Raw genomic sequence first — 23,039 nt, 5'->3', positions numbered from 1 at the left:
CGCGTACGCTAGAGGTGAATATCTATTATGATGTGAAACCTAAAGGATATTACTCCAATCCCAGAACTCAGAGAAATTTCGATGTTGGACCTATATAAGGACCAGAATTGACCCCCAAAAAAAAAAACACCCATAAGCCGCCATAGTCATTTTTTTTAACAGGGTATAAATAGAATTGGGCTTACAGGTTAATAGAATAAATACTTAAAAGAGGATTCTAATTCTAAACCTATTTTTGGTTTCCTTCGAGATAGATATGCGTAATAGAAGTTCCTTGGAATCTGTCCATGTTGGAATTGGTGGTGCAATCAGATAAATCGTAAAACAGTAGAGAAATCATATCGTATTATTATGAGGTGGAGACTAAAGGTGATTGGGCTAAGTTAAGCCCATCTCTTAAGACCCAAAGTTTTGCTGCTATACTGGTAGCCCAGCCAACGTGCCTACAAAAGACCCCTTTTCTGGATCAATAAGGATATAATTTGCTGGCTTTTGTTTTGTATTCATTTTTTACTTTTTTTGTTCTTTACAAGAAAAGGGGGGAAAAGGGACATCCTTTTAGCAGCGGAATTAATATTTATTTATCACACAAGGACAAGGGGTATCCATCCTCTGATACGGTATTACTTTGGGGCTGGGGGGATGCGGCCACTCCCCAACCAGAAGATCTAAGAACAGGCAGAAAACGTGAATCAATAATATGTTAAAGGACTGGTTTGAAGAAAACGCGAATCAGCAAAAAACAAATCTTTTAAAATTTGGCCTTGCAGCAGCGTTGAAGCTGGCTCCAACTCATCACCATGGCTTGCTCCTCCCAATTGAAAATGAGGAAAATTTTGCTGTGGGTGACGGCTAATTTTGACTCTGATATGGGATGAGTAATGACTAGTATTATAAAAGCTATGATATGTTACAATCAATCCACAAAAGTTAATCTTCCCTTCCCCGTCTTTTTCGCATCAACAAAACTTAACAAATTGATCGTTTCATCCACAATCACATGGGTCGGCGAAGATTCGGACCAATTCACTTATGCATTATTTACATAAGTGAGCATTATGAATTCAAGGACTGATCGTTCGGCTAAAATTTATCAAAATCTTTCCTTAATCGTGTAAATTTATAGCCCGGGAATAAATGCAAGCCCGGGAATAAAAACATGCTTACACTGGACAATTTTGCAAGCTGCTTATTCAACTACTAGCTCTAAAAGCACACCCGATGTGTGTGCAACTCAGATGCTTTTTTGCGATTTAATTTTATATAAAATTTTCATGTCAAAGCAAACTGTGGTATTTGAACTTTTTTTTCCCCATCAATTGAGGGTTTTAGGAGTTACAATGTTTAGAGAGAGTTAAGAGGCAGTCCTTTTGCCAAGATATGTTTAGATTAATTATGGTTAAAAGAGAAAGTTATTTTAGTAATTTCCGTTTATGTAGTAAAACAATAAGCTAAGTTTAATGAGGATACAATTGAAATTATATAAAATAACAAAAAATATTTACCCCAAATCTCCTTTTATATATAGTATAGATAGATACTTGTAAACTAAGCGGTTCAATTTCAAAGCCCAAGAGAAATAAAAGTCAAAAAAGAAAGCGCCAGATGGCGAGCCGGAGAAAATTAGGAGTGGATATGGGCGGTTGGGGACCAGGTATGACTGACTGGGATCCGAGTTGGCGCATGTGAACTTGGCGTTGCAGAAAATCTGAACGTTGGAGGCTGGAGAGCAGCAGAAGAAAGGCCGCATCCGCCGTTGCGATACTTTCTCCACTCTCTCTCTGTCGACATTCCACAATTCTTCCATTCTATTATAGTATTTGGTTTGGTCCGCCCCACTTTCCACCCATTCCAAAGCAATTGTTACCGGCATTAGCCTGTTTTCGCCACATCCAAAATCCGTCGTCTTCGAATAACAAAACTAACTAAGAAACGGGTACTGAAAAGGAAAGGAGGACTGACCTACTTCTATTTTTTTTTTTTTTCAGTTGAGGTGTCCGGGCCTACACCCGACTAATCCCCCAACCCTGAGGACTGATCTACTTCTATTTTTTTTTTTGTCATCACTGTGGGTATCCGGGTCTACACCCGACTAATCTCACAATGCTCCAGCAGAGCGGGCCCGACCGATGCTGAAGAAGATAACAACTGGGTTGCTGCCCGAGATCGAATCCAGGTGGAATTCACCTAAGGAGGTTACTTCCACCAGCAGGCCAACCCAGCACGGGCACTGACCTACTTCTATTTTTTTTTTTTTTTGTCATCACTGTGGGTATCCGGGTCTACATCCAGCTAATCCCACAGCGCTCCAGCAGAGCGGGCCTGATCGATGCTGAAGAAGATAACAACTGGGTTGCTGCCCGGGATCGAACCCAGGTAGAACTCACCTAAGAAGGCTACTTCCACCAGAAGACCAACCCAACGCGGGCACCTACTTCTATTTGAGGATCAGATTTTTTATGTCTACCATTTGTCACTCTTTCAAATAAAGACAAGTACTAGCATTTGATCCCAGCTCACCCCAAAAAAAAAAAAAAATCCAAGCAGCATACGTCAAAGGCTAAAAATCCGTGTGATGCTAATTTGGGCTCTCTTCACTCGAGTTGATAATAACTCTCCCGAGTTTTGCGGATTTGCCCCCATACTCTTAATCATCTTCCGGTCTACAGGCTTTCTTGGTATTGTTTTAAACTAGCATTTTGACCCGTGCTATGCACGAGGTTATATTTCAAATCAAAATAATATTGTATATATTTATATATTATGGTACAAAATAATAAATATATATAGACTAAAAATTTTAAAGAAGTGTATGTTTAATATCTTGAAAAAAAAATTAATCTATAATGATTTACATGATAAAAGAATTGTTAACGCATTTAAGGTGAGAAGAGTTTTCTAAAAAAAAGTCAATTTATCAATATCGGACAAAACATATTATGTTATACCCATATATCAAAACTTATAATATAAAAAAATAAATTATAACCAATTTATTTTCTTCCATTTTTAGAAAAAAAATCTTTCTCCTATCTTGTGCCCCTAAAATTGTTGACTGCATTTAGATTAGCATTTTTCATAAACTTTAATGTATATTTTTTTAAAAAAATTCTCCGTCGTCTTTGAATAACAAACGGAAACTAAAACTAACTAAAAAAAGGGATACTGAAAAGGAAAGGATGACTGACCTATTTCTATTTGAGGATCAGATTTTTTTTGTTGTTACTTTTTCAAATAAAGACAAGGACTAGCAATTGATCCCAGCTCCAAAACAAACACCCCCACCCCCCCCCCCCCCCCCCCCCCCCCCCAAAAAAAACCCCAGTAGCATGTGTCAAAGGCTAAAAAACTGTGTGATGCTAATTTGGGCTCTCTTCACTCTTGAGTTGATAGTGAAATTTGAAGGACAGATAATAACTCTCCCGAGTTTGCAGATTTGCCCCCATACTCTTAATCATCTTCTGGTCTACAGTCTGTCTTGGTATTGTTTTTAATTCTACATATAGATATAGAAAGGAGAAAAAAATAAATCATTAACTCAATTGGACCCTAATTTTCTTAGATATCAACTTTATCCAAGAATTCGTAATCGTCCACTTCACATGTGATCATAAGATAAGGAATGGAAGCGAAGCAACTAAAATAAGCATTACTGTTAAATACACGCATCCTAAATGTGCTAAATTTGAAATTTGCATATTAATAAATCAAATATGAAATGGATTTACTGCTATACTTTTTGGTAAAAAAGGATAATTTTTTTTTGTAAAAGTATTGTAATTCAAGGAGTAAGTGATAATTTAAAATTATTAATAGTTGATCCACTCTACTTTTTGAATGTACTTATTTAGTACCTTTATGGCACCAAAAATAGGCAAGAACTAACAACTTTAACAGTGTCTAAATCAAATGTAAATAGCGTTGAACTCAAAAATATTCGTTCCATAGGTTGATTCTGACTTTTGTTGAGGTCCATAATTTCCTTAATCTATATCAAATGACAACATCATTTTACTTAACATTATCTAATGTTTCTGATAGTCCAATAGGTTAAGCACAAGAAATTATATCAGTGAAATTTTTGTCCTCTTTTTTTTTTTTCTAAACATCAATAATTGTGGCCCACTTCACATGGCTTCATGCTCATATTGTATCTGTTTTTCTTGTAAATAACTTTTTTTATATACTGTTAGTGTATAATAATTTTTTACACTAGCAGGTTCAAATCATATCATATAATATGAATTCAAATTTGAAATTTAAATTATGCACACGTGACATATATTTAAAGCTATTAATATATAAAATATTACAACATTGTCAACATATAAAAAGTTAATCATTTTCTTATTATTATAACATTTGAACTTTAATTGCATCATGGTACATAAAAACCTTCCTTTGGATTGGCCATTTTTTCAAAAATAAGTTTTTTCAAATACAATACTATAGTAATATACAATAACTCAAAAAAAATTTCATCCATATAATATGTTAAATATTTCAAAAAATTTTTATAGTAAAAATTTTTCATATACACTGTTACAGTAAAATTTTTCAAAAACATTCAGAAAAACAGTTAATCCAAACGGAGCTTTTATAAGTTGCTAGATATTTTATTCAATCCTTTTACATGAGTTGGAAGTAACACCTACCAAATAACTTTGTTTCAATGAAAACAACATTTGGAAATATTATTTGGAATAATTACTGTAGCCCTTTTTGTGATGCGATGTATGTGAGATAAAAAGGTAATTCGAAATATAACAAGGTGTGTTGTGAAATGTGTTTATGATGTAAGCGAAATATTATTTGAGATAATTTTACAATCCAAACATTAAAAGAGAAGAGTCAAGGGAGGAAAGAAATATGTATCCGACATCATCTACACCTCGTTCTCTGAACCTAAAAATACATTTGATATCAAAACCAAGTTTTTGATTAATTTACTAGTCTATGTGAAAGTAGAATAAAAAATGCATAAAGATCAGAAATCTAATACAGATTTGTTAATAATGAAAAATAAAACGCCTATGATTCATAGGTACATCAATTGAGGAAAAAACAAAACGAGAGAAGGTAATTTGCCTAGTTGGTGAGTCACATTAAGCTATTAAAAAGTTGTACACTATTAGTCTTGCTGGAAATAAGCTTACATATTTTTACTCACTCCAATTTGCTTTTAAGTCTCCTCTGCTGGAAAAAATAAATAATGGAGACCAATTTTTAAAGAGAGAGGGGAAAAACGGCAAATGAAATGCATCGTCCAACTGGTCAAGCCAGTCACCAGTTGGAAGAACGCACATCACGCCACACATTTCTAGAGGAGAACCGAGCGCGTTTAGGGCAAAACGAAAAGTTAATTGTTTTCTTTAAGTAAAAAAAAAAGAGAAATTTTTTTTTCATTCTTACTAAGAAAGAACAAGTTGTCTAAACACACCACCATTGCACTCCGTCACACTCCACTCTCTCTCCCTCCCTCCCTCCCTGCTAGAAGAAGAACGAGGAGAGCCTAACCGCCGCTTTCACACCTCTTCCTCCATTTTTCTTTGCTTTATTCACGTTTTGTCATGTAACGGACGAAGTGAGAAGCTTTTGGATTACTTGGATATTTCTCGACTGTAGAAAGATCATCTCTCTGAGCAGAAGTTGTTCGGAGGAAATTTGAATTTCTAATGGCCGTACTGGGGACAACAGCGGCTTTCTGGTTGATTCACATTGCTATTCTCTTTAGTCTCTCATTTGCTGCTGATCCTTTTGCTTTCTTTGACTTCGAGGTCTCTTACACCACTGCTTCTCCACTTGGGGTTCCCCAGCAGGTCTATTCAACTTTTCTTGTTTCAGCTTTGTTCTTTCTCAAGTCTTTTCTTTCATCTTTGTGGATTGGTTGATTGTTTCCATCTGATTTTTCATTTGTCTTTTTGCCATTCAGTTTCTCGTGAATTGAATGTTCTGTTTTGACCCCTAAGAACTTCATAATTTTTTCTTCGTCTTTTTATTGTTCGACTGGAGAACCTTAGCGACAGTGAATTCTTGATTTCTGCTTTGATGATTTATTTTCTCCGATAATATTCTTAATTTCGCGTTCTGGGATTTAAGGGCATTTTCATCAGATGTTGGTCCTGAAAGATTTTGTGCAAAAATTGGGATACTGAAAGATTCTAATATTATCCAAGAAAAGTGCATCTTTTATGTTGTTTATGTATGTATAGTTTTTCCTTTTCTCGCATTATATCACCGAACGTGCCATAAAGTTGGATTGATGCCAAAAAGGTTTGTTAGGGACCACATTTCAAGTTTTCATTGCTTTGCTCCTTTGATGCTTTTCTCTGTAATTTTTCATACATTATTTCATTACTAAATGGTACTGTAGTATGTTTCAATCGAGGTTGTTTTTTTTTTTCGAATCGAGGTTGTTGCTTTAGTGTCTTTTTTGTGTTACTGTCTCTTCAGGTAGTTCACTGAGAATTACAAATGTGTTTAACCAACTTATGGGGCTTGGTCACTCTATTAAAGCTGAGTTCACATCTCCTTGCAGGTTATAGCTGTCAACAACAAATTTCCAGGTCCTGTTATTAATGTTACAACCAATTACAATGTTGTGCTGAATGTTAGGAACAAATTAGATGAAGATCTTCTTATTACATGGTAGGGTTGACTGAAGAAGTATGATTCGGATCTCGATAAATCTTAAAGTTTTGCTTTTGCTCTGCTTCTAATAATTTGGTTTCGTTTTCTAACAGGCCTGGGATCCAGATGCGCCGTTCCTCTTGGCAAGATGGTGTTTTAGGTACCAATTGCCCAATTCCTTCTAAATGGAACTGGACTTACCAGTTTCAGGTGAAGGACCAGATTGGTAGCTTCTTCTACTACCCATCTCTCAACCTGCAGAGAGCAGCTGGTGGTTTTGGTCCTTTTATTGTGACTAACCGCGATATAATTCCAATTCCTTTTGCAATGCCTGATGGAGACATTGTCCTCATGATTGGTGATTGGTATACTCAGAATCATACGGCAAGTGTCTGTTGGTTTTTAAGTTTTCCTCTGCAAACTGAAGAATATTATGTTGTTTAATGTGCAGCTTTGGTCTTTCTTTGATGTTAACTAGGCTTTACGAGAGGCCCTTGATAATGGGAAACAACTAGGAATGCCGGATGGAGTTATTATAAATGGCAAGGGACCATATAGATACAACAACACGCTTGTTCCAGATGGCATTGATTATGAGACTATTAATGTTGATCCAGGTGATATTTCAAACAATTTGAATATTTACCGTAGCATTTTGGCTGAAAACCATGTCTTCACGTGCTGTCCTTATGTTCATCTCTCCCAATGGAGATGCAAAAAGAAATGCCTATGAAAGGGAAAGTTTATTCATTTCATGATTATTTCCCTCTAAGGTGACAAACTATGATTGCCTATTAAATGCCATATTGGAACTTAGTTGACCTTGAACTCAGACAAAACCCATACCTGATGAAATTGATTTTCATTACACTTCCCAAGAACCACAAAATCTTTCAAATGATGTCATCTATGCTATATTACAGACAGTTATTGCTGTTGCTATTTGATATTGCTGTTGCGGGGCTTAATATCTCTAACAATGACGGATAATAGCCCACCATTCTTGATACTATTTGATAACGCTACAGTTTTTTCTAATTATGGTGGCTGTTAATAACAAACTCCAGGTAAAACCTATCGAGTTCGGGTGCACAATGTTGGAGTCTCAACTTGTTTGAACTTCCGTATTCAGAGTCATAATTTGCTTCTAGCTGAGACAGAGGGGTATTATACATCGCAGCAAAATTATACTAGCATGGACATCCATGTTGGGCAGTCTTTCTCGTTTTTGGTAACCATGGATCAGAATGCAAGCAGTGATTACTACATTGTTGCCAGTGCTAGGTTTGTAAATCAGACTGTTTGGCAACGAGTCACTGGAGTTGCAATTTTGCATTATTCCAATTCCAAAGGCAAGGCATCTGGTCCTCTTCCTGACCCACCAAATGATGTCTATGACAGCTCATATGCATTGAATCAGGCAATGTCCATCAGGTACTTAAATCCTAATTCAATTAACTTTTAGTGATTGAACATGGTTTGAAGTGCAATGCTATGTAGCTAATTTTCTTTGGTCCATCCATGGTTTGTCTCACAATTTGCATGAATTGATAGCTGAATAGTCCATTCTGTTTCAGTTAACAAGGTAATCTTTTTATCATCTTCTGGTTATCCAGGCAAAATGTGACTGCAAGTGGAGCTCGTCCTAACCCGCAGGGTTCTTTTCATTATGGTCAAATCAATGTAACTGATACGTACATATTAAGAAGTGTGCCACCAGTGACAATTGAGGGAAAACTTCGAGCTACCTACAATGGAATTTCATTTGTTAAACCTGAGACTCCATTTAGGCTTGCTGATGCATTCAATGTGAAGGGTGCCTACAAGCTTGATTTCCCAAGCCAGCCACTAGACAGACCACCCAAAATGGACAGATCAATCATTAATGCAACGTACAAGGGGTTCATAGAAATAATATTGCAGAACAATGACACCGTTGCGCAGAGCTTTCACCTGGATGGTTATTCCTTCTTTGTAGTCGGGTATAATTTGACTTAATTGTGTTTGGTAACGATTTTCGTCTCGTGCTTAAATGCCAATAGAAAAACTGCAAGTGAAAATTATTGCACTACAGGATGGGTTCTGGAAATTGGACAGAAAACAGCAGGGGATCATATAATCGGTGGGATGCAATATCTCGTTCCACGGTACAGGTCTGTTGGACGTTTTTTTCTTTTCTTTAGTTTGCTCTCATCTAAGGAGGAACCTACATGACCATAATTATTCTTTAGGGGTTTAATTCTATTAGATTAATCTGCGCTGGTTTATTTTCCAAGGAGAGGCCTTCTAATTACGGTAGTTTGTATAATCTCCTCTTGCAATCTTGTTCCTGGTCAGGTTTTTGCTGGAGGATGGACAGCGGTCCTAGTTTCTCTTGATAATGTGGGTATTTGGAACCTCCGATCAGAAAATTTAGACAGATGGTATCTTGGCCAAGAAACTTACATGAGAATTGTCAATCCCGAAGATGCTGGTAACAAGACAGAATTGCCCGTTCCTGACAACGTTCTTTACTGTGGTGCCCTCGCCAAATTTCAGAAGTATAAAACTCTTTCAAACTGTGTCTCTCTCTCTCTCTCCCTCTCTCATGGCTCTCTGCCTCTCACGCTAACCCTTTTCTGTGCAAATGTTTGTAGGCCCCAGAAAGCATCTTCGGCTACTACGATCCATGTAGGCTCAAAGGCGTATCTGACGCTGCTAGTGGTGTTCTTTGCAATGATTTACATTTTATGTTAGTGTTTTTGGTTTGGTTTGTGCGGTAATACTGGTGGAGGATTGATTGATTGATTGATTGATTGGCTGGTGGGGGTGTGAACTGGCGGGATTCTCGGAGACTAGATATCTTGATTCCTTTTTTCTTGTATTTCACATTTCGGCATAGCATTTTTCTGGGAAAGTAATCCAGTTGTGCAGATTCTTCATAGGACATTGTTTTCAATGACGACTGACTGACTATAGGTGATTTTTGTTACAGAGTCTGACTTGCATGTCACATGAATATTGAGAATTTATGAACTTTCTTGCATCAAAACCATAATTTCTTGGGCTTATTCTACAGAAAGAGGCGAATCCGGGTTGAAAAAGTGCATATGTATAATCTATGTAGGTTGAAACTCGAAACTCTTTTAAGCTGGAGCCTTGAGGTGGGTCGGTACCCGAGGCGAAGTGGCTTGTTTCTATTTGAAGGATCAAATTACAGTGGATTTGTTCGGTTGCATCAAATTTCTGTTGTTTCAGGCAGTCGCTAATGATTTTAATCGTTTTTATTTGACGCACAAACACAAAAAGTTTATCATATGAAATTCCCAAAATTTGTATGTGGATCACATTATTTTCTTTGCAAGTATTTGGAGGAATTTTTTCATCTTGAATAATGTAAACTCTAATATAATTTAGACCACTCTTAAAGCTTGAACGATAAAAGATTTTGCGTTTAAATATTTCTTTTGGATAAAAAAAAACTTAAAAAATATTATACTGAGCGACATATGATTTAAGAAGACATAAATAAATTAAAACATAGTTCACCTCCTTAATTTTATAAATTCCCATATTTGTGTTGAGAATGCCACGATTTTCAATGCTTTTTGTGAGTGGACTCAAAAAAACTCGTGATTAAATCGGTGTGCTCTATTTGCGCCTTACAGTAAAATTTAGCACTAATAACCCCGAATAAAAGGGGAAACTCACGTCCTTTCTTTTGTGGCTCACACATGGTTAAACCAGGTCATCAAAGATTTAAGGGTCCAATTGTGCCACTGCCACATCATCTACCAAGTGATGTTTTGCAATTTGGGCTATTAAGTCTTTGAAGATTTTTCCACCTCAGGTATCCAAGTTTTGTTTATCCAATAGCTTTTGTTTGGTTATCAAATACCTCATGGACCAAAAACAACCTTATAGTCCGACTGGTTAAGCTGCATTTTGGGGATCCACAAAAACCCAACACGGAGGCCCATCCGAGACCAAGGGTCTATCAGACTTTACAGCAAACTATGGACCTCTTTGTTCCAAAGCGCCTGTGTTGTTTCACTTGTCACGTTTTTCGATTGCCCGCTTTTCCTTCAGACGTCTTTACTCTTTACCTATTTTGTTTTTGGGAAAATCGTCAATTTCGTCCCTAAACTTTTTTTTTCTGTCGATTTAGTCCCGATACATTATTTATAGCCAATTTAATCCCTAAACTTATATTTCGCTTCCAATCAAGGAGCTTAGCGGCGGAGCCACCGCACAATTTCCTTCAAGCTCCCAATTGAGCAACCCAGAAGGGGTATTTTAGGAACTTCCATTCCGGAGCCATTAACCAAAATTAACCGAAACAAAAGTTTCATAAGAAATACCCACTCAAAACCCAAAATGAAAACAAAAGAATTTCTTGCTCAGCTCTCATAGAAGAGGGGTGGCGGCCTTCAAGCCTGGCTCTTTCTTCGCCGTCTGGTTCTCCCTCATCGCTGCTCAGATCGCCTTCTTCTTCAGCTCCTCCCTCCTGCTCTCCACCTTCAATTCCGTCTCCCTCGGTCTCCTCGCCTCCTTCGCCTGCGTCCTTACCAATTTCTTGATAGGGGTCTTGGTCTCCCTCCAATTCAAGTGGATCCAAATCGAGTATCCCACCATCGTCCTGGCCTTGGAGCACCTCCTGTTCGCGTGCGTTCCCATCATGGCTTCCTCCATCTTCACTTGGGCCACAGTCTCGGCCGTCGGAAAGGTCAACGCCTTGCGTTTTCTACTGGATTTTCTCCATCCCCCGTGTGTGGTCGTTCAAGATGAAGCAGGAGGTCAGCTACCATGGAACTGTAGACACCGGCTGGAGCCGTGGGTGGACCCGGTCTACTTCGGTAACTTGATCCAGAGCATCCCAACCGTGGCTTGAGTGGAGGAGCTGCTGGGCAACGACCCGTCCTGGGGTGCGGATCGGCTGCATCGAAATGTGTTGGCGCATGACGATTCCACGGTGCGACGGGGTGTCGAGGAATGGGAGAGTAATCCAAGGCTGTTTCCGCTGGGGAACTTTGACGGCGCGATGATCACCATGGGAAGCTCCCCAAGGTTTCCAATGTATGATAATGATTTTGGGTGGGGACAACCCATTGCAGTGCGAAGCGGTAGGACCAATAAATTTGACGGCAAGATCTCGGCATTCCCAAGGCGTGAAGGAAATGGGAGCGTCGATCTGGAAGTTGTTTTAGCACCAGAGACTATGGCTGGACTTAAGAAGGATGTGGAATTTATGCAGTATGTATCCTCAATCCTGACCGACTCAATTCTAGTGACTCCTCCAGAGGCGCCTCCTTCTCCGTGCACCTGCATCATGAATATTGGACAAAATTTAAACACCCTTAAACGGATGCAGGATTGCAGCCAAATTTCCTCCTCCAAAACAGAAAAAAAAAACCTTAGTCGAGAAGGAGAGAACAAATAAAAGATTTTTTTTTGTTTGAAAAAAAAATTACCGAAGAAAAAGACGTACTATAATATAGGAATAGTAGCATACAATATCTGCAAATGGTTGAGATCTCAAGCGTGGTGCGTTGAAAAGACAAGAACTTTAATTTTTGTTACGGGCCCACCATTGAAATTCCAAAAATACCCCTTCTGGGTTGCTCAATTGGGAGCTTGAAGAAAATTATGTGGTGGCTCCGCCGCTAAACTCCTTGATTGGAAGCGAAATATAAGTTTAGGGATTAAATTGGCTATAAATAATGTATCGGGATTAAATCGACAGAAAAAAAAAGTTTAGGGACGAAATTGGCGATTTTCCCTTTGTTTTTTGACCGAGAGAAAATACTCCTTCAGTCCCATTCATTTGGTTATACTTTTCATTTTGAGATGTTCCATTCATTTTGACATGTTAGAAAAATCAAAACAACTTTTACACACTCTTTTCAATATAACTCTTCTTTTTAATCATACATTCAAATTTAAAATTTGAATTTGAGGGGTAAAATTGAAAAGAGAAACACAAAGATCACAATCAAACCACTATTCTCAAAAAGTTGAATTTTCCAAACATAACCAAATGAATGGGACGGAGGGTGTAACATTTTTTCTTCCCCACGGCCGTTCGGTATTTTTGGTAATCAAAATCCAATAAAAAGTGGTTCGAATTATTTTTCTGGGTGACGCGCAAAGATTTGTACACCAATCTGAGAGCAAGTGACTGCAAAAAATTTTGGTTAAAAGTATCTATTATATCTCATGCTTGTGGAAGTATGAATGAAGATGGGCGGGCTATTCATAGAATGCACCATCAGGTTGTTGTAATCATTGAATGGTAACTGGAAAAAAAAAAAATTGAGTGCTTTAACTTTAATTGTCCAAAAGAAGACAAAAAAAATATTAGTGCCAACAATTACGCTTCCTTGGAGGTTGAACCTCAATGTTGGAAGGATAAATTATAAGAAGGAACAATGAAGCAATGTGATTGGTTGCAGAATAGCCAAGTGAGGGACAAGGAGGAGTAATTAGAGAATGCGTTGTCTGCTGTGTCGCCCGCTCGTGGTGTTGTGGAGTTCTCAATTCTCATGCGGCCGTCTTCTTGTTGCTTGAACTATCTTCCCATGAATCGTGCAAAATGGTCAGAACGGTTGCAGAGTTTTCACCCTAAAATCCCGATTTTAATCTACAATTCTAAATTGACGACAATGTTCTTTTCTGGTGGTTACACAGAGATGACATTCTTCAACTCTCTGTGAGCAAATTTCCTTTAGGATTTCCCTTTTCCTCCAATTTTGTTCATTGCTGCTCTCTCTCTCTCTCTCTCTCTCTATTTTGCCTTTGGGTGGGTTGGGGGGGGGGGGGGGCGCAAGGACGAAATAATTAGCATTATTAACATGATAGCAGTCACATGCTGTTTTGAGCAGGCGTTAATGATGTTTATTTCCTCTGGACAGTGGGCACAACATTCTTGCTTCCAAAGCCTTAATTATGTATCCATTCATCCGTAGATTCATGGTCCTTCCTGTTGCTGCGTCTGCCTTTGATATACGCTTCATGTCGTCAACTCGTCCTTCATTTCTCCTCTTTCAGCCCCCACCCACAGCACATGTAGTCTTTTGACTCTCTTTTCCGGGCAGATATGCATTGACTTCGAGTAAATACATTAGTGTTCTTGCTTTTCCCTCTTAGGATACCATCCTATCAATCAACGCTGAATCACTATTCATCCAATGATCCTTTGGAAGATTCAGTCAATCAGTTGGGTACCCCCAAACCAATGAGTATGTTTCTTGTCAAACTTTCCACTTATTCAAGCAAAATTCAAGAACTCCTACATGACAACATTATATAACAATTAAAGCTCTTGCACACAACTATATGGCTAAATTTCCAATACAAATAGCACCCCCATTTCCATTCATCAGTACAGCAAACTCAATCCGTCCTCGTACTGAACTTAGAAAGTACCAAGTGTTTTAACTGTCTACAGTGTGGCATTTTTTTTTTTGTTTTTGGTCCGCTTTCAAGCCCACCTCCACGATACCAAAATGCTTTCACGTTCGGCCGCCAATGAGCATTAGGTATTGCCTTTTCATTGAAGTAATTTTACCGAAATTCTGCAACGTTTTTCTTGTTCAGCAATGCAAGGTACATAGTGACAAAGCTAATTAGTTAGCTGTGTTGGTTGTAAGTAAGAGAGTATTTCAGCCTTTCATCAGCTTACTTGTAGCGAATGTCTTTGCTCCCATTTTCTATGTTATATTCATGATTTATGAATGTATCTTTTCTGACTCCTAAGTTCTGTCTTCCAAGAATAGCTAGTCGCTAGGCATGCATCTTTTCTTCATATTATATCTGCATAATGAACTTGATATTAGTGTCACGATCTTTCCTTCGTACATGCAAGCACTAGCAGGCTAGAGAAACAATCATGTCGATAATGCATAAAAAAAATTACAGTTACATGAACATATTATTGTCATTTACATATTTGACCGTGAAAAATATGATAAGGGAGCGATATAAAGAGCTTGATTATGTCAATGATTTGGTTTAAAGGTTGATTTTTTTTTGCCAATCTTGTAATATGTTTTCCAATTTACTTGTAAAAAAAATACTACAACATAAAGGACATTTGAAACCTTTTTAGATTTTTTAGGAGGCAATTTGAGGGAAGGGAGCAAATTTGAAAAATTTAGTGGGTCAAGTGTGAAGAAACATTCACAGAATTGGAAGTTTTCTTCATAATTTGGTCAACTTTTCAGGAGTTAGAGAGGAATGTTGCCCTCAGCTTATTGTGCCTCTGCCGCTTCATATGCAAGCAAAAGGTTACATTAATAGGTCTTTCTCTTTAACTATCATAGGTACGCAGCACATTTGATGCAAATGCATTTATCCTTGTTTGTAAAACATTGACATAGATATATATAGGTAAGCGTAGCTGATTGTAGCTCCAAAATAAAGATCGAAAAGAAAGCTTATCCTCCCATGTACACTAGCAGTAGTAGTTATTATTGGATTTTAGCTTCCGAGTAAAGAAGAAGAAGAAGAAAGTCTTTTCAGTTAAGCTTTTGACTCCACTGTGTAACAACAGTGAGAGGGAATAATCGCACGAGTCCAGCCTTCAAAGCAACGTTGTTATGCCGATGGACCATAACAAAAGGGAAGAGATTCTTTGCGGGCATATGCTCAATCTCCAAGTAATCCTTTACGTAACCTGTTTTCTTTATCATCCAAAGCCTAAGTTAATCTTGCTTGATAATAGCAAGATTAATGTTGCTGACTAATTGAAAATTTGGAGAAACCAGGTTTCGAACAAAGGGTCATTCTTTAAGTAGTATTGGTGCAACCTAACAACTGGGGTCTTGTTCACCTTTGCACAAAAGATATATGGCATTAACTCAATCATTATGTATTCCAAGTGCAAACATGAAATTAGTTAAGGACATTTGCACATGTAATAATAGAAAATTTACAGCTAAACAAAATGCATAAATAATAGAAGATCGAATACTAAATAGGAATCGATATTATTATGCTAGTTCTGTTCACTAGAGGCACTCAATTAAACACAATAAACCACAGCTCGACTACATAAACTGCGACTGTGGTTATTAGACAAGCTTAGAAGCCTGGAACATAACATCACGGTGATGCTGCAAATTCCAACTCATGCAGCAATGGCCTGCTCCACAGTTCACCTATAATTCCCTTTTCTTGCTAAAGACAGTTTTTTTTGACTAATTAGATATAATTTTTAGACTCCTAGGAGGTGGTATTCACAGGCTGAGTAGTTAAGGTTATACAACATTAGTTTTATTATTTACAACAAAACTGAAAACTGACCTCCCTGCTCAACCAACACTATACGTGCTTCCTGTGTCCAATATGTGGGGTATTTACTATGGCTTTAATTTAGAAGTTTCACTTCCATAACTCAATCTGACAACTAGAGGATGATGTTGAGGCCATTTCTGGTGCCATTTCTTGCTTTTCCAAATGTCTGAGCATCAAATTGGAGTTATCAGAAGTGGGAAAGGCGTTTGTAGCATTGGAACAATCATTTTCCTTGGAAACTTCTTCCTGACTCAGTTGGGAAGCCACGAATTTATCAAGTACTCTCCAATCTGTCACTTGATCCATTGCCTGTTCATTATTCAAGTCATTGCTGTAAACTGAGTGCAGACCCTGGTCTTGAGATTGATTCATATGCTCATGTGTTAGTGCTGAAGACTGCAAAGCGCTTGCATGGGTCATGTTGATACCGTATGTAGGCAGAGAATTGCAGGCCATGCTGGCTGGTGCTGGAAGCAACTTTGGGCTCTCAAGAAGAGGGAGCTGCAGAAAGTGATCTGGTGGAATTTGATAGTGCAAATTTGTCTCCTTCTTGCAAGAATAAGGATACTGGTAAGTCAAATTTGATTGAGAGTGCTGCTTTGGCGAGTCCATTTCGGCCATGAACGAAACTTGGTCGTCGTACCAAATTGGTGATTCATACTCACTAACTTTTCTCATGGTGGCTATCCTTTTCTTGAATACTCTGCATACAACCCAGCCTTCTTCCTGATTAAAGGTCAAGACCATGTACTATCAGGTAATGCATCATTAAGTGGAATTCATATCCCAAAAGAACCAAAAGTTACTTACTGATTCAATATTCTCAGATAATGATGGGGAAAAAACCCAAAGAAGAAATAAAAAAAGGGTTTCATCCTTCTCGAGATATATTTAGCTGGCATGTGTAAAGTTTTTTGTTTAAAAATTTTTTTCAGACTTATCTTATTTACTTTGAGGTAGCACAAATCAGATATTCGGTGCACCTTTTACTTATTAAGGCAAGGCGCACAAACGAATTCATTCACCAGGGAACAGTGTACGCAGACTCAGACTGTCATGACTCGAATTACAAGGAATCATTTATGAGCTAATACGTTATCCTTCATTCCAGAGAGATAATTAATAGTAGTATTTTCTGTTATCTTGAAGAAAAGAAAAAAAATTGTCATGTAAGTTTGTTTCAAATATTTGCAGTACTCGAATTAATGACTTTGTGGCGAATGAGATTACTTGCCTGAGGAGTTCCATTCTCTTCTGTTTCAAGCCGGTACTCATGCATAATCCAGTCTGACTTTTGACCATTTGGAGCCCGCCCTTTATAAAAGACTAAGGTCTTCCTCATGCCAATTAAGTCGTGCTTAGAGTAGATGGCCTTATCTCGTCCTGTTGCTTTCCAAAATCCAGCCGCTGTAGCTCTGTTTGTGCGTGTTCCAGTTGGGTATTTCTTATCTTTATGACTGAAAAAATACCACTCGCTTTGCTCTTCTGTTCCTATTCTGCAGAGCTCTAACAAAATTTGTTGGGATGAAATTAGAAGAAGTTAGGCGAGTAGTGCTGAATTGCATCCTGACCAGCATGCAGTTTCAAAGAAGGAACTAGTTACTGATGCGGTTCTTATGGTTTTATCGATGATACCTTGAAGATCCCAAGGCTCAATTTTGTAAAGATCCACGTCTTTAATGACGTCTAGGTCAATTCGTCGACAGTTTATCTTCTTCCTTAGATAATAATCAACCAGCTCTTCGTCAGTGGGGTGGAAGCGAAAGCCAGGGGGAACGTGTGTGAACGTGTTCATCGTCTTCGACTTGATACCCTAGAACCTGCAATTTGTGAAACATGGTCAGCATTTTCGTCTGCCCAGAAGGAGGAAATAATTTTATCCATCAAGCTCAAATTAATCGTAGACAATGGAAAACATGATTCCTCTCTTAAATAGTTATTTGTGATCACTCAATAAAAATAAAGTAAAATTTTTGGCATGCAGGTATTTCAAGCACAAATTTTTGAAGGGTTTTTCATGCATTATTTTGTAACTGTTGCTGGCATTAAAGATCCAACCTAATCATTTGTTAGCTCGTTTACTCTCCTGTACGTAGTTAGTGATCCATTCACCCTTATTGAATTGTAGTACAATCTTTTGACTTGGATAGAGAGATTCATTCTAGATAAATTGTTATCTACGTACTAGTACGATTAATAATCACACCACAAATCTAATAATACTTGCGAAGATTTTCTTTTGTCATTAGGCTACATGGTGACAAGAGTAAAGCCATCAACAATGATAACACGTTCAGCTTATTTGCTCCTGTTAGCTTTAAATATTAATAGGAAAAAGGCGAGCGCAAAACTTTAATTAGAGCAAATCTGTCAAACTCAATAAGCAGTAAAACCATGAGTGAATGAATGTGCCATGGTGACCCAGCCAAGTTTTTGCGTTTTCATTTCAAAATTCTTGAATTTCTTATTTTTAAAACATTATTTTGCTTCCGGAATTGCAGCAAAGTTACAGGCACAGGGGCATATAGGATCGGAATTTCTTTCACAACAACTTTGATATCAAATCAAAACATAAGTAGAAAACAATAACCTACTAATTCTACTTGACTAATTCCAAAACAAGTGACTTATATTGAATTAAGGTTTATAATTAAGTTTTAATTCCATTACTTATTCAACAATTTTAAAAGTTTTCCAAGTTACATTTCACAGGAACAACTTACTAATGCACTACCCGCAATCTCAAAAATAGTGTCAATTCAAAGCTTTACTGAACAGACAGATGATTCTTATAATGAAGGTTTGCCGTCCAACCAATTATCTTGATTATAGTGATCCCAGATGCTATTTACAGCTTAAAGCTCTTGATATTGCATACATGACATGATATGAACAATTTTAATATTGATCAAGATAAAATTAATATCTATGCTTAGGTCAGATATGTAATAGATCCATATCAATGTGTTGTATGGTATTGTGTAATATGTCACTAATAATAGGCTGGTGCCAAATTTGTGACCTAGTTTGGTGAATAAGTTTTATACACATATATAAGACACTTTGTGGAAAAAAATTCTACAAAATTATTAATCATCATTATTAATTGAACTTTATAAAAATGATGGATCAACTTTAAATGAGAATTAGAATTTACCACATAAATGGTACCCTGTAGACGTCCACAAGTGCGTGTGCATAAACTTGAAAGTTTGAAACTTGTTTCAATAGCATTGGACAAAGTATATTTCCTTTCATTTCTTAGTTCTTTTCCATGGATGATCTAGAAACAGCTTTAAAATTGACTGCCATATGCATGTTTCAGAAATATAGGTGCTATCAGAAGCTAATTTTTTAACAGATATTGAAATAAAAACAATTGCATGCTCAAAAGAGAAAACCTTTAAATTTTTGACCCAAATAAAATCAAAGTCTGAGCAAATAGCGAGAATTAGTTCAACACACTCCAATAGTTAGTGCAAATATTAAAAACGTTATGTACAAATATTGCCTTTTAATTTTTCTTTTTCTTTACTCTTAGAAAGTGATAAGTATAATTTCAAGAAGGTACTTCTAGTGAATGTGGCGTGCGTCAGTTCTCAAGGAAAGAGATTTGGATGGCCATTCAACTACAAAGCTTAGCAAGGTACAGTTTGAAGAAAGAAAACTGAAATGATTAAAATGAAAAAGTATAAATGACAAAGACAAAATAAAAAAAAAAAAGAGAAAAGTTGCTTTTTGAATATTGAGATAGCATTCTTAAGACTAATATGATAGACCGTGGAAGTTCATAAATATGTCTAGTTAATGACTTTGAATGTGTAACTTGAGATCTAATCAGTCAAAAGATCAGCTTATTTGGGACAGATCATTTAGATTGACCAAATGTTCATAATATTTGTGCTGCAATGAAGCAAAATAATCTCTTCTCCTCTCATCTTTTGTTCCGTAGTTTTTCCTTAATTCATGTATTAATGCTGTGAAGATTAAATTGGTAATAGCTAGTCCTGCCTTCATTAAGCTTATGACAGAAATTGAACGCTTGCTTCTAGTGATAATGATCAGAAGTGTTGGAGCATGCATGTCATCATGAAAGTTTCAACTTGAACAATGGCAATTCAATTAGGATCTCCCATATACTAACCCATACCAAACAGGAGGCCAAATATATATATATATATATATATATATATCATACAAGACTGTAATCGTGATTGTCGTTTGACATCGTCAATCATGATGAATTTCTGATGGCTTTATCCTGGTCATCAGAACAAATGTAATAGTTGGTCATCATGAATGTCATTATTTCACTTGTTATATCAAACAAATCGGATAAAAAATGCTGGTTATTAGATGAAATTACTTACTTTGATTTCAAAAAGAAAAAAAAACAAAGAAAAAGAAAGTAGATTTTAAAAGCAAATGAAGACGTAGGCACAACCCTAGCATGCATCATATACCTTCTAGCAAATTGGAATCCAAATGAGGCCTAGAAGATCAAGTTTCCAGAATTTTTACTTTTTGGAAATCTTGTTGTTACGAGAAGTGGATCATGTTTATCATTTATATTTGTGAAAATTAACTCTTTCTGCGAGTACTCGAGGATACAGATCGTCCTCGAGCACAAGCTTCTCACGTAGACCACATTGTGTCAAGTTTTGAACTCTGCGTATGTCTACTATCCAAGGACAAGCGGCATATAAGATAGAGAATTGAACGTCAACCTTGTTAGCAGATATCAAGAAACAAAGATCAAACCTTAAACCGTCTCTAGCTATCAGTAGATCTGGATCGAAGCGAAATCTAGATCTCCAGGCAAGCAAGAAGCTCGATCTTTCTTTCTTCAAAGGTTGATCAATGAGGATTTGATGTCTTGAAATTGGAGTAGTGGGTTTTTGCAAGATTCTTCCAATAGAAATGATAGGTTCCTTGAACGCCTGCTGGAGGAACCAAAACCTTCCGCTATTAGACAACCAAACGACAAGATAAGGACAAAACAAAGCAGAAATAGAAAGAACAAGTTTCGTACTAGTACTTCTCCTCGGGACTTGAGCAACTTTGCAGTTATATATAAAGTCCCACAAAACGACGACGGCACCCCCGAAAGGTTGCCGAATTGTCGGCGTTGTGGCTTGTCGGATCAAATCCCGAGAAGTATTATATGTCAAGACTCAGCAGGAGGACTGGAAGAATGAAGAACGAACAGAATTATATATAAAGACAACAGGAGGAGTGAGAGAGAGGCAGAAAAAGAGAAAACCCCTAATGATTAAAGGTAATGTAAGTATTTGATAATGCTTTCATTTTCTTCTCTCACTTTCACAGTAAGCTGAATTGTTGGGAAAGGTTTTAGGCGCGAAAAAAGGTGGCGCAAAAATGGCACAGAGGGAGAGAGAGCAAGCGCAGCGTGTGGGGAATTGCCACCTCCGCCACCCGCAACTGATAACGACCTCCCTCGGCCCTCAAGACTCAAAATCAAGAATGTTGCCTTTCTAATTTGGTCAGCTTTCAATGCATCTTTCTAGGATTAATCTTTTTTTTAGAATGGAGATGGTAAACCGGGGTAACGGCATTGACTCCCCTCTAGCTAACCTCGTACAAACTATTTTGTGACAATTAATGTCGTAGCTATTGATTTGCAAGTTGGTGAAGTTCATGAACTTCATAATACAATTAATCTCTCTGAACACATGAAATTTGAACCCAGAAGTTAATATACGATATTTGCTGAGATGCACTATAAGTTTAGGGTTTTCGATATATATACACAGACTTGGCATAAGGCGTTTGCTTTTGCTTTTTTTTTTTTTTTATTATTTTAAATTTTCTCTTTCTCCTCCTTTTAAGTTTTCGAAGTCAGAATCATTTCTATTTTCAAAAATAGCGAAGGCGTCCCGGTGACTTAATGAAACAGACTCCGCTAAAAAAAAAGTGAAAAATCTCCATCTGGAAGGGGTGTACGTGTCCCTGAACGGTCCCAGAAACGTCCCTTTTCCCTACCATTTTAGCAGGTTCACCGCTGATCATGAGCTCGGGACCAGGACACAGGGACTCCAGTTCTCTCCGTTTTTTTTATTTTAACTCCATGAATTAGTGTAAACTGAGTGGGTAGTTGATGATGGTAATTAATTTTTGTCTTATCTAAATTAATTCAAGTGGTAGTTTGTTAAGTGCAGTGTCTTAATAATTGCGACCATGATGATCCATTTTGAGTTGTTACGCGCATTATTAATTTCCAACAAGATGTCTAGCGGTTTTCTTCACGGTTAACCCCAAACGAAGGATTGACGAAAAAGCTGACGAAATTTCCATGTAAACTTTACAACGAAACTCAATAAACATTAAACACGAGCCAAGGCCCTTAACAGTGGCAAAATTGATTGAGCAAGCTCGATGTACATTTATAACATGAGGCAAACCCTAATGAGTAAAAGTTACAACCGTCTCTTTTGCAAGTTTCAGCTTAAGACCAGAATTAGGTCATTCATTCGCCAGACAATACTCTCAAATGAGCTCAATTCAAAATTTTCATGTAAACTAATAAAGCTCATTGCTCTCTCCCTAGACGTAGCTACGAATAATAAGTTGTTCATCGTTTCTCAAAATCACCCTTTACTGTTATACTCCCTCCGTCCCGCTTTGATAGTCTTGTATTCCTTTTTCATCTGTCCCAAATTATAGTCCACTTTTCAATTGAAGAATGTAGTTGTATTTTAATTTTTCTAAAATACCCTTATTCAATGTAAGTAATTGTTACTATAAACCTACCCTATTTAATGAGAGTTGATTCTTTTTTTACCATCAATTCAAGTTCCCATAAAGTTGTACCATATTTAATGTGAGGGTATTTTAGGAAAATAGCAATCTAAATTTACTTTTCCAACAAAGTTCATTACTTTTTCTTAAACTGTGTGAAAAAAGAAACAGAACTATCAAAGTGAGACGGAGGGAGTATATAATAACATGAAATATATTTGAACTCCGAATCTCTAAATCCGCCCTTTAAATATTGAGTAAGTAATGGCACAATGTCTAAATGCATCAATATAATTAATTAGTATATGTGAATTTAAACCTCCAGGAATATTATTGAAACTTTTTGTGCAAATCATGCAAAACTACCGAAATGGTTG

The 23,039-nt window shown here is 37.1% G+C and overlaps 2 protein-coding genes across 2 annotated transcripts; one reads left to right on the top strand and one right to left on the bottom strand.

Annotated features, from left to right (window-relative positions):
* Positions 1-5,413: 5,413 nt before the first annotated feature.
* On the top strand, positions 5,414-9,603 carry LOC113730175 (monocopper oxidase-like protein SKS1). Its single transcript, XM_027254688.2, has 9 exons — positions 5,414-5,819; positions 6,539-6,648; positions 6,744-7,014; positions 7,109-7,247; positions 7,698-8,064; positions 8,247-8,612; positions 8,705-8,783; positions 8,968-9,170; positions 9,267-9,603. Exons 1-9 carry the CDS (start codon positions 5,676-5,678, stop codon positions 9,364-9,366), a joined length of 1,779 nt encoding a protein of 592 aa, XP_027110489.1. The 5' UTR covers positions 5,414-5,675; the 3' UTR covers positions 9,367-9,603.
* A 5,974-nt stretch (positions 9,604-15,577) lies between these two features.
* Positions 15,578-21,063, bottom strand: LOC113730172 (NAC domain-containing protein 7-like). The gene is made up of 5 exons (XM_072078168.1): positions 20,936-21,063; positions 20,665-20,846; positions 17,539-17,723; positions 17,134-17,409; positions 15,578-16,625 (listed from the first exon to the last, which is right to left on the bottom strand). The coding sequence occupies exons 3-5, from the start codon at positions 17,696-17,698 to the stop codon at positions 15,991-15,993; spliced, it is 1,071 nt and encodes a 356-aa protein (XP_071934269.1). The 5' UTR covers positions 17,699-17,723; positions 20,665-20,846; positions 20,936-21,063; the 3' UTR covers positions 15,578-15,990.
* Between the last annotated feature and the right edge of the window lie 1,976 nt (positions 21,064-23,039).

This window comes from Coffea arabica, chromosome 2e, assembly GCF_036785885.1.
Source record: "Coffea arabica cultivar ET-39 chromosome 2e, Coffea Arabica ET-39 HiFi, whole genome shotgun sequence".
Lineage (NCBI taxonomy): Eukaryota > Viridiplantae > Streptophyta > Magnoliopsida > Gentianales > Rubiaceae > Coffea > Coffea arabica.
Note: the sequence above shows the minus strand (reverse complement) of the source record. Positions and strands in the feature narration are given on the sequence as shown.

Coding starts and splice junctions, on each gene's coding strand:
- LOC113730175 (XM_027254688.2), top strand. CDS start 5,676: ATGGCCGTACTGGGGACAACAGCGGCTTTCTGGTTGATTCACATTGCT. Junction 6,649..6,743: donor GAAGATCTTCTTATTACATG/GTAGGGTTGACT, acceptor GTTTTCTAACAG/GCCTGGGATCCAGATGCGCC. Junction 7,015..7,108: donor GGTATACTCAGAATCATACG/GCAAGTGTCTGT, acceptor GATGTTAACTAG/GCTTTACGAGAGGCCCTTGA.
- LOC113730172 (XM_072078168.1), bottom strand. CDS start 17,698: ATGAACACGTTCACACACGTTCCCCCTGGCTTTCGCTTCCACCCCACT. Junction 17,410..17,538: donor TGAGCCTTGGGATCTTCAAG/GTATCATCGATA, acceptor AAATTTTGTTAG/AGCTCTGCAGAATAGGAACA. Junction 16,626..17,133: donor GAATGGAACTCCTCAGGCAA/GTAATCTCATTC, acceptor TTAATCAGGAAG/AAGGCTGGGTTGTATGCAGA.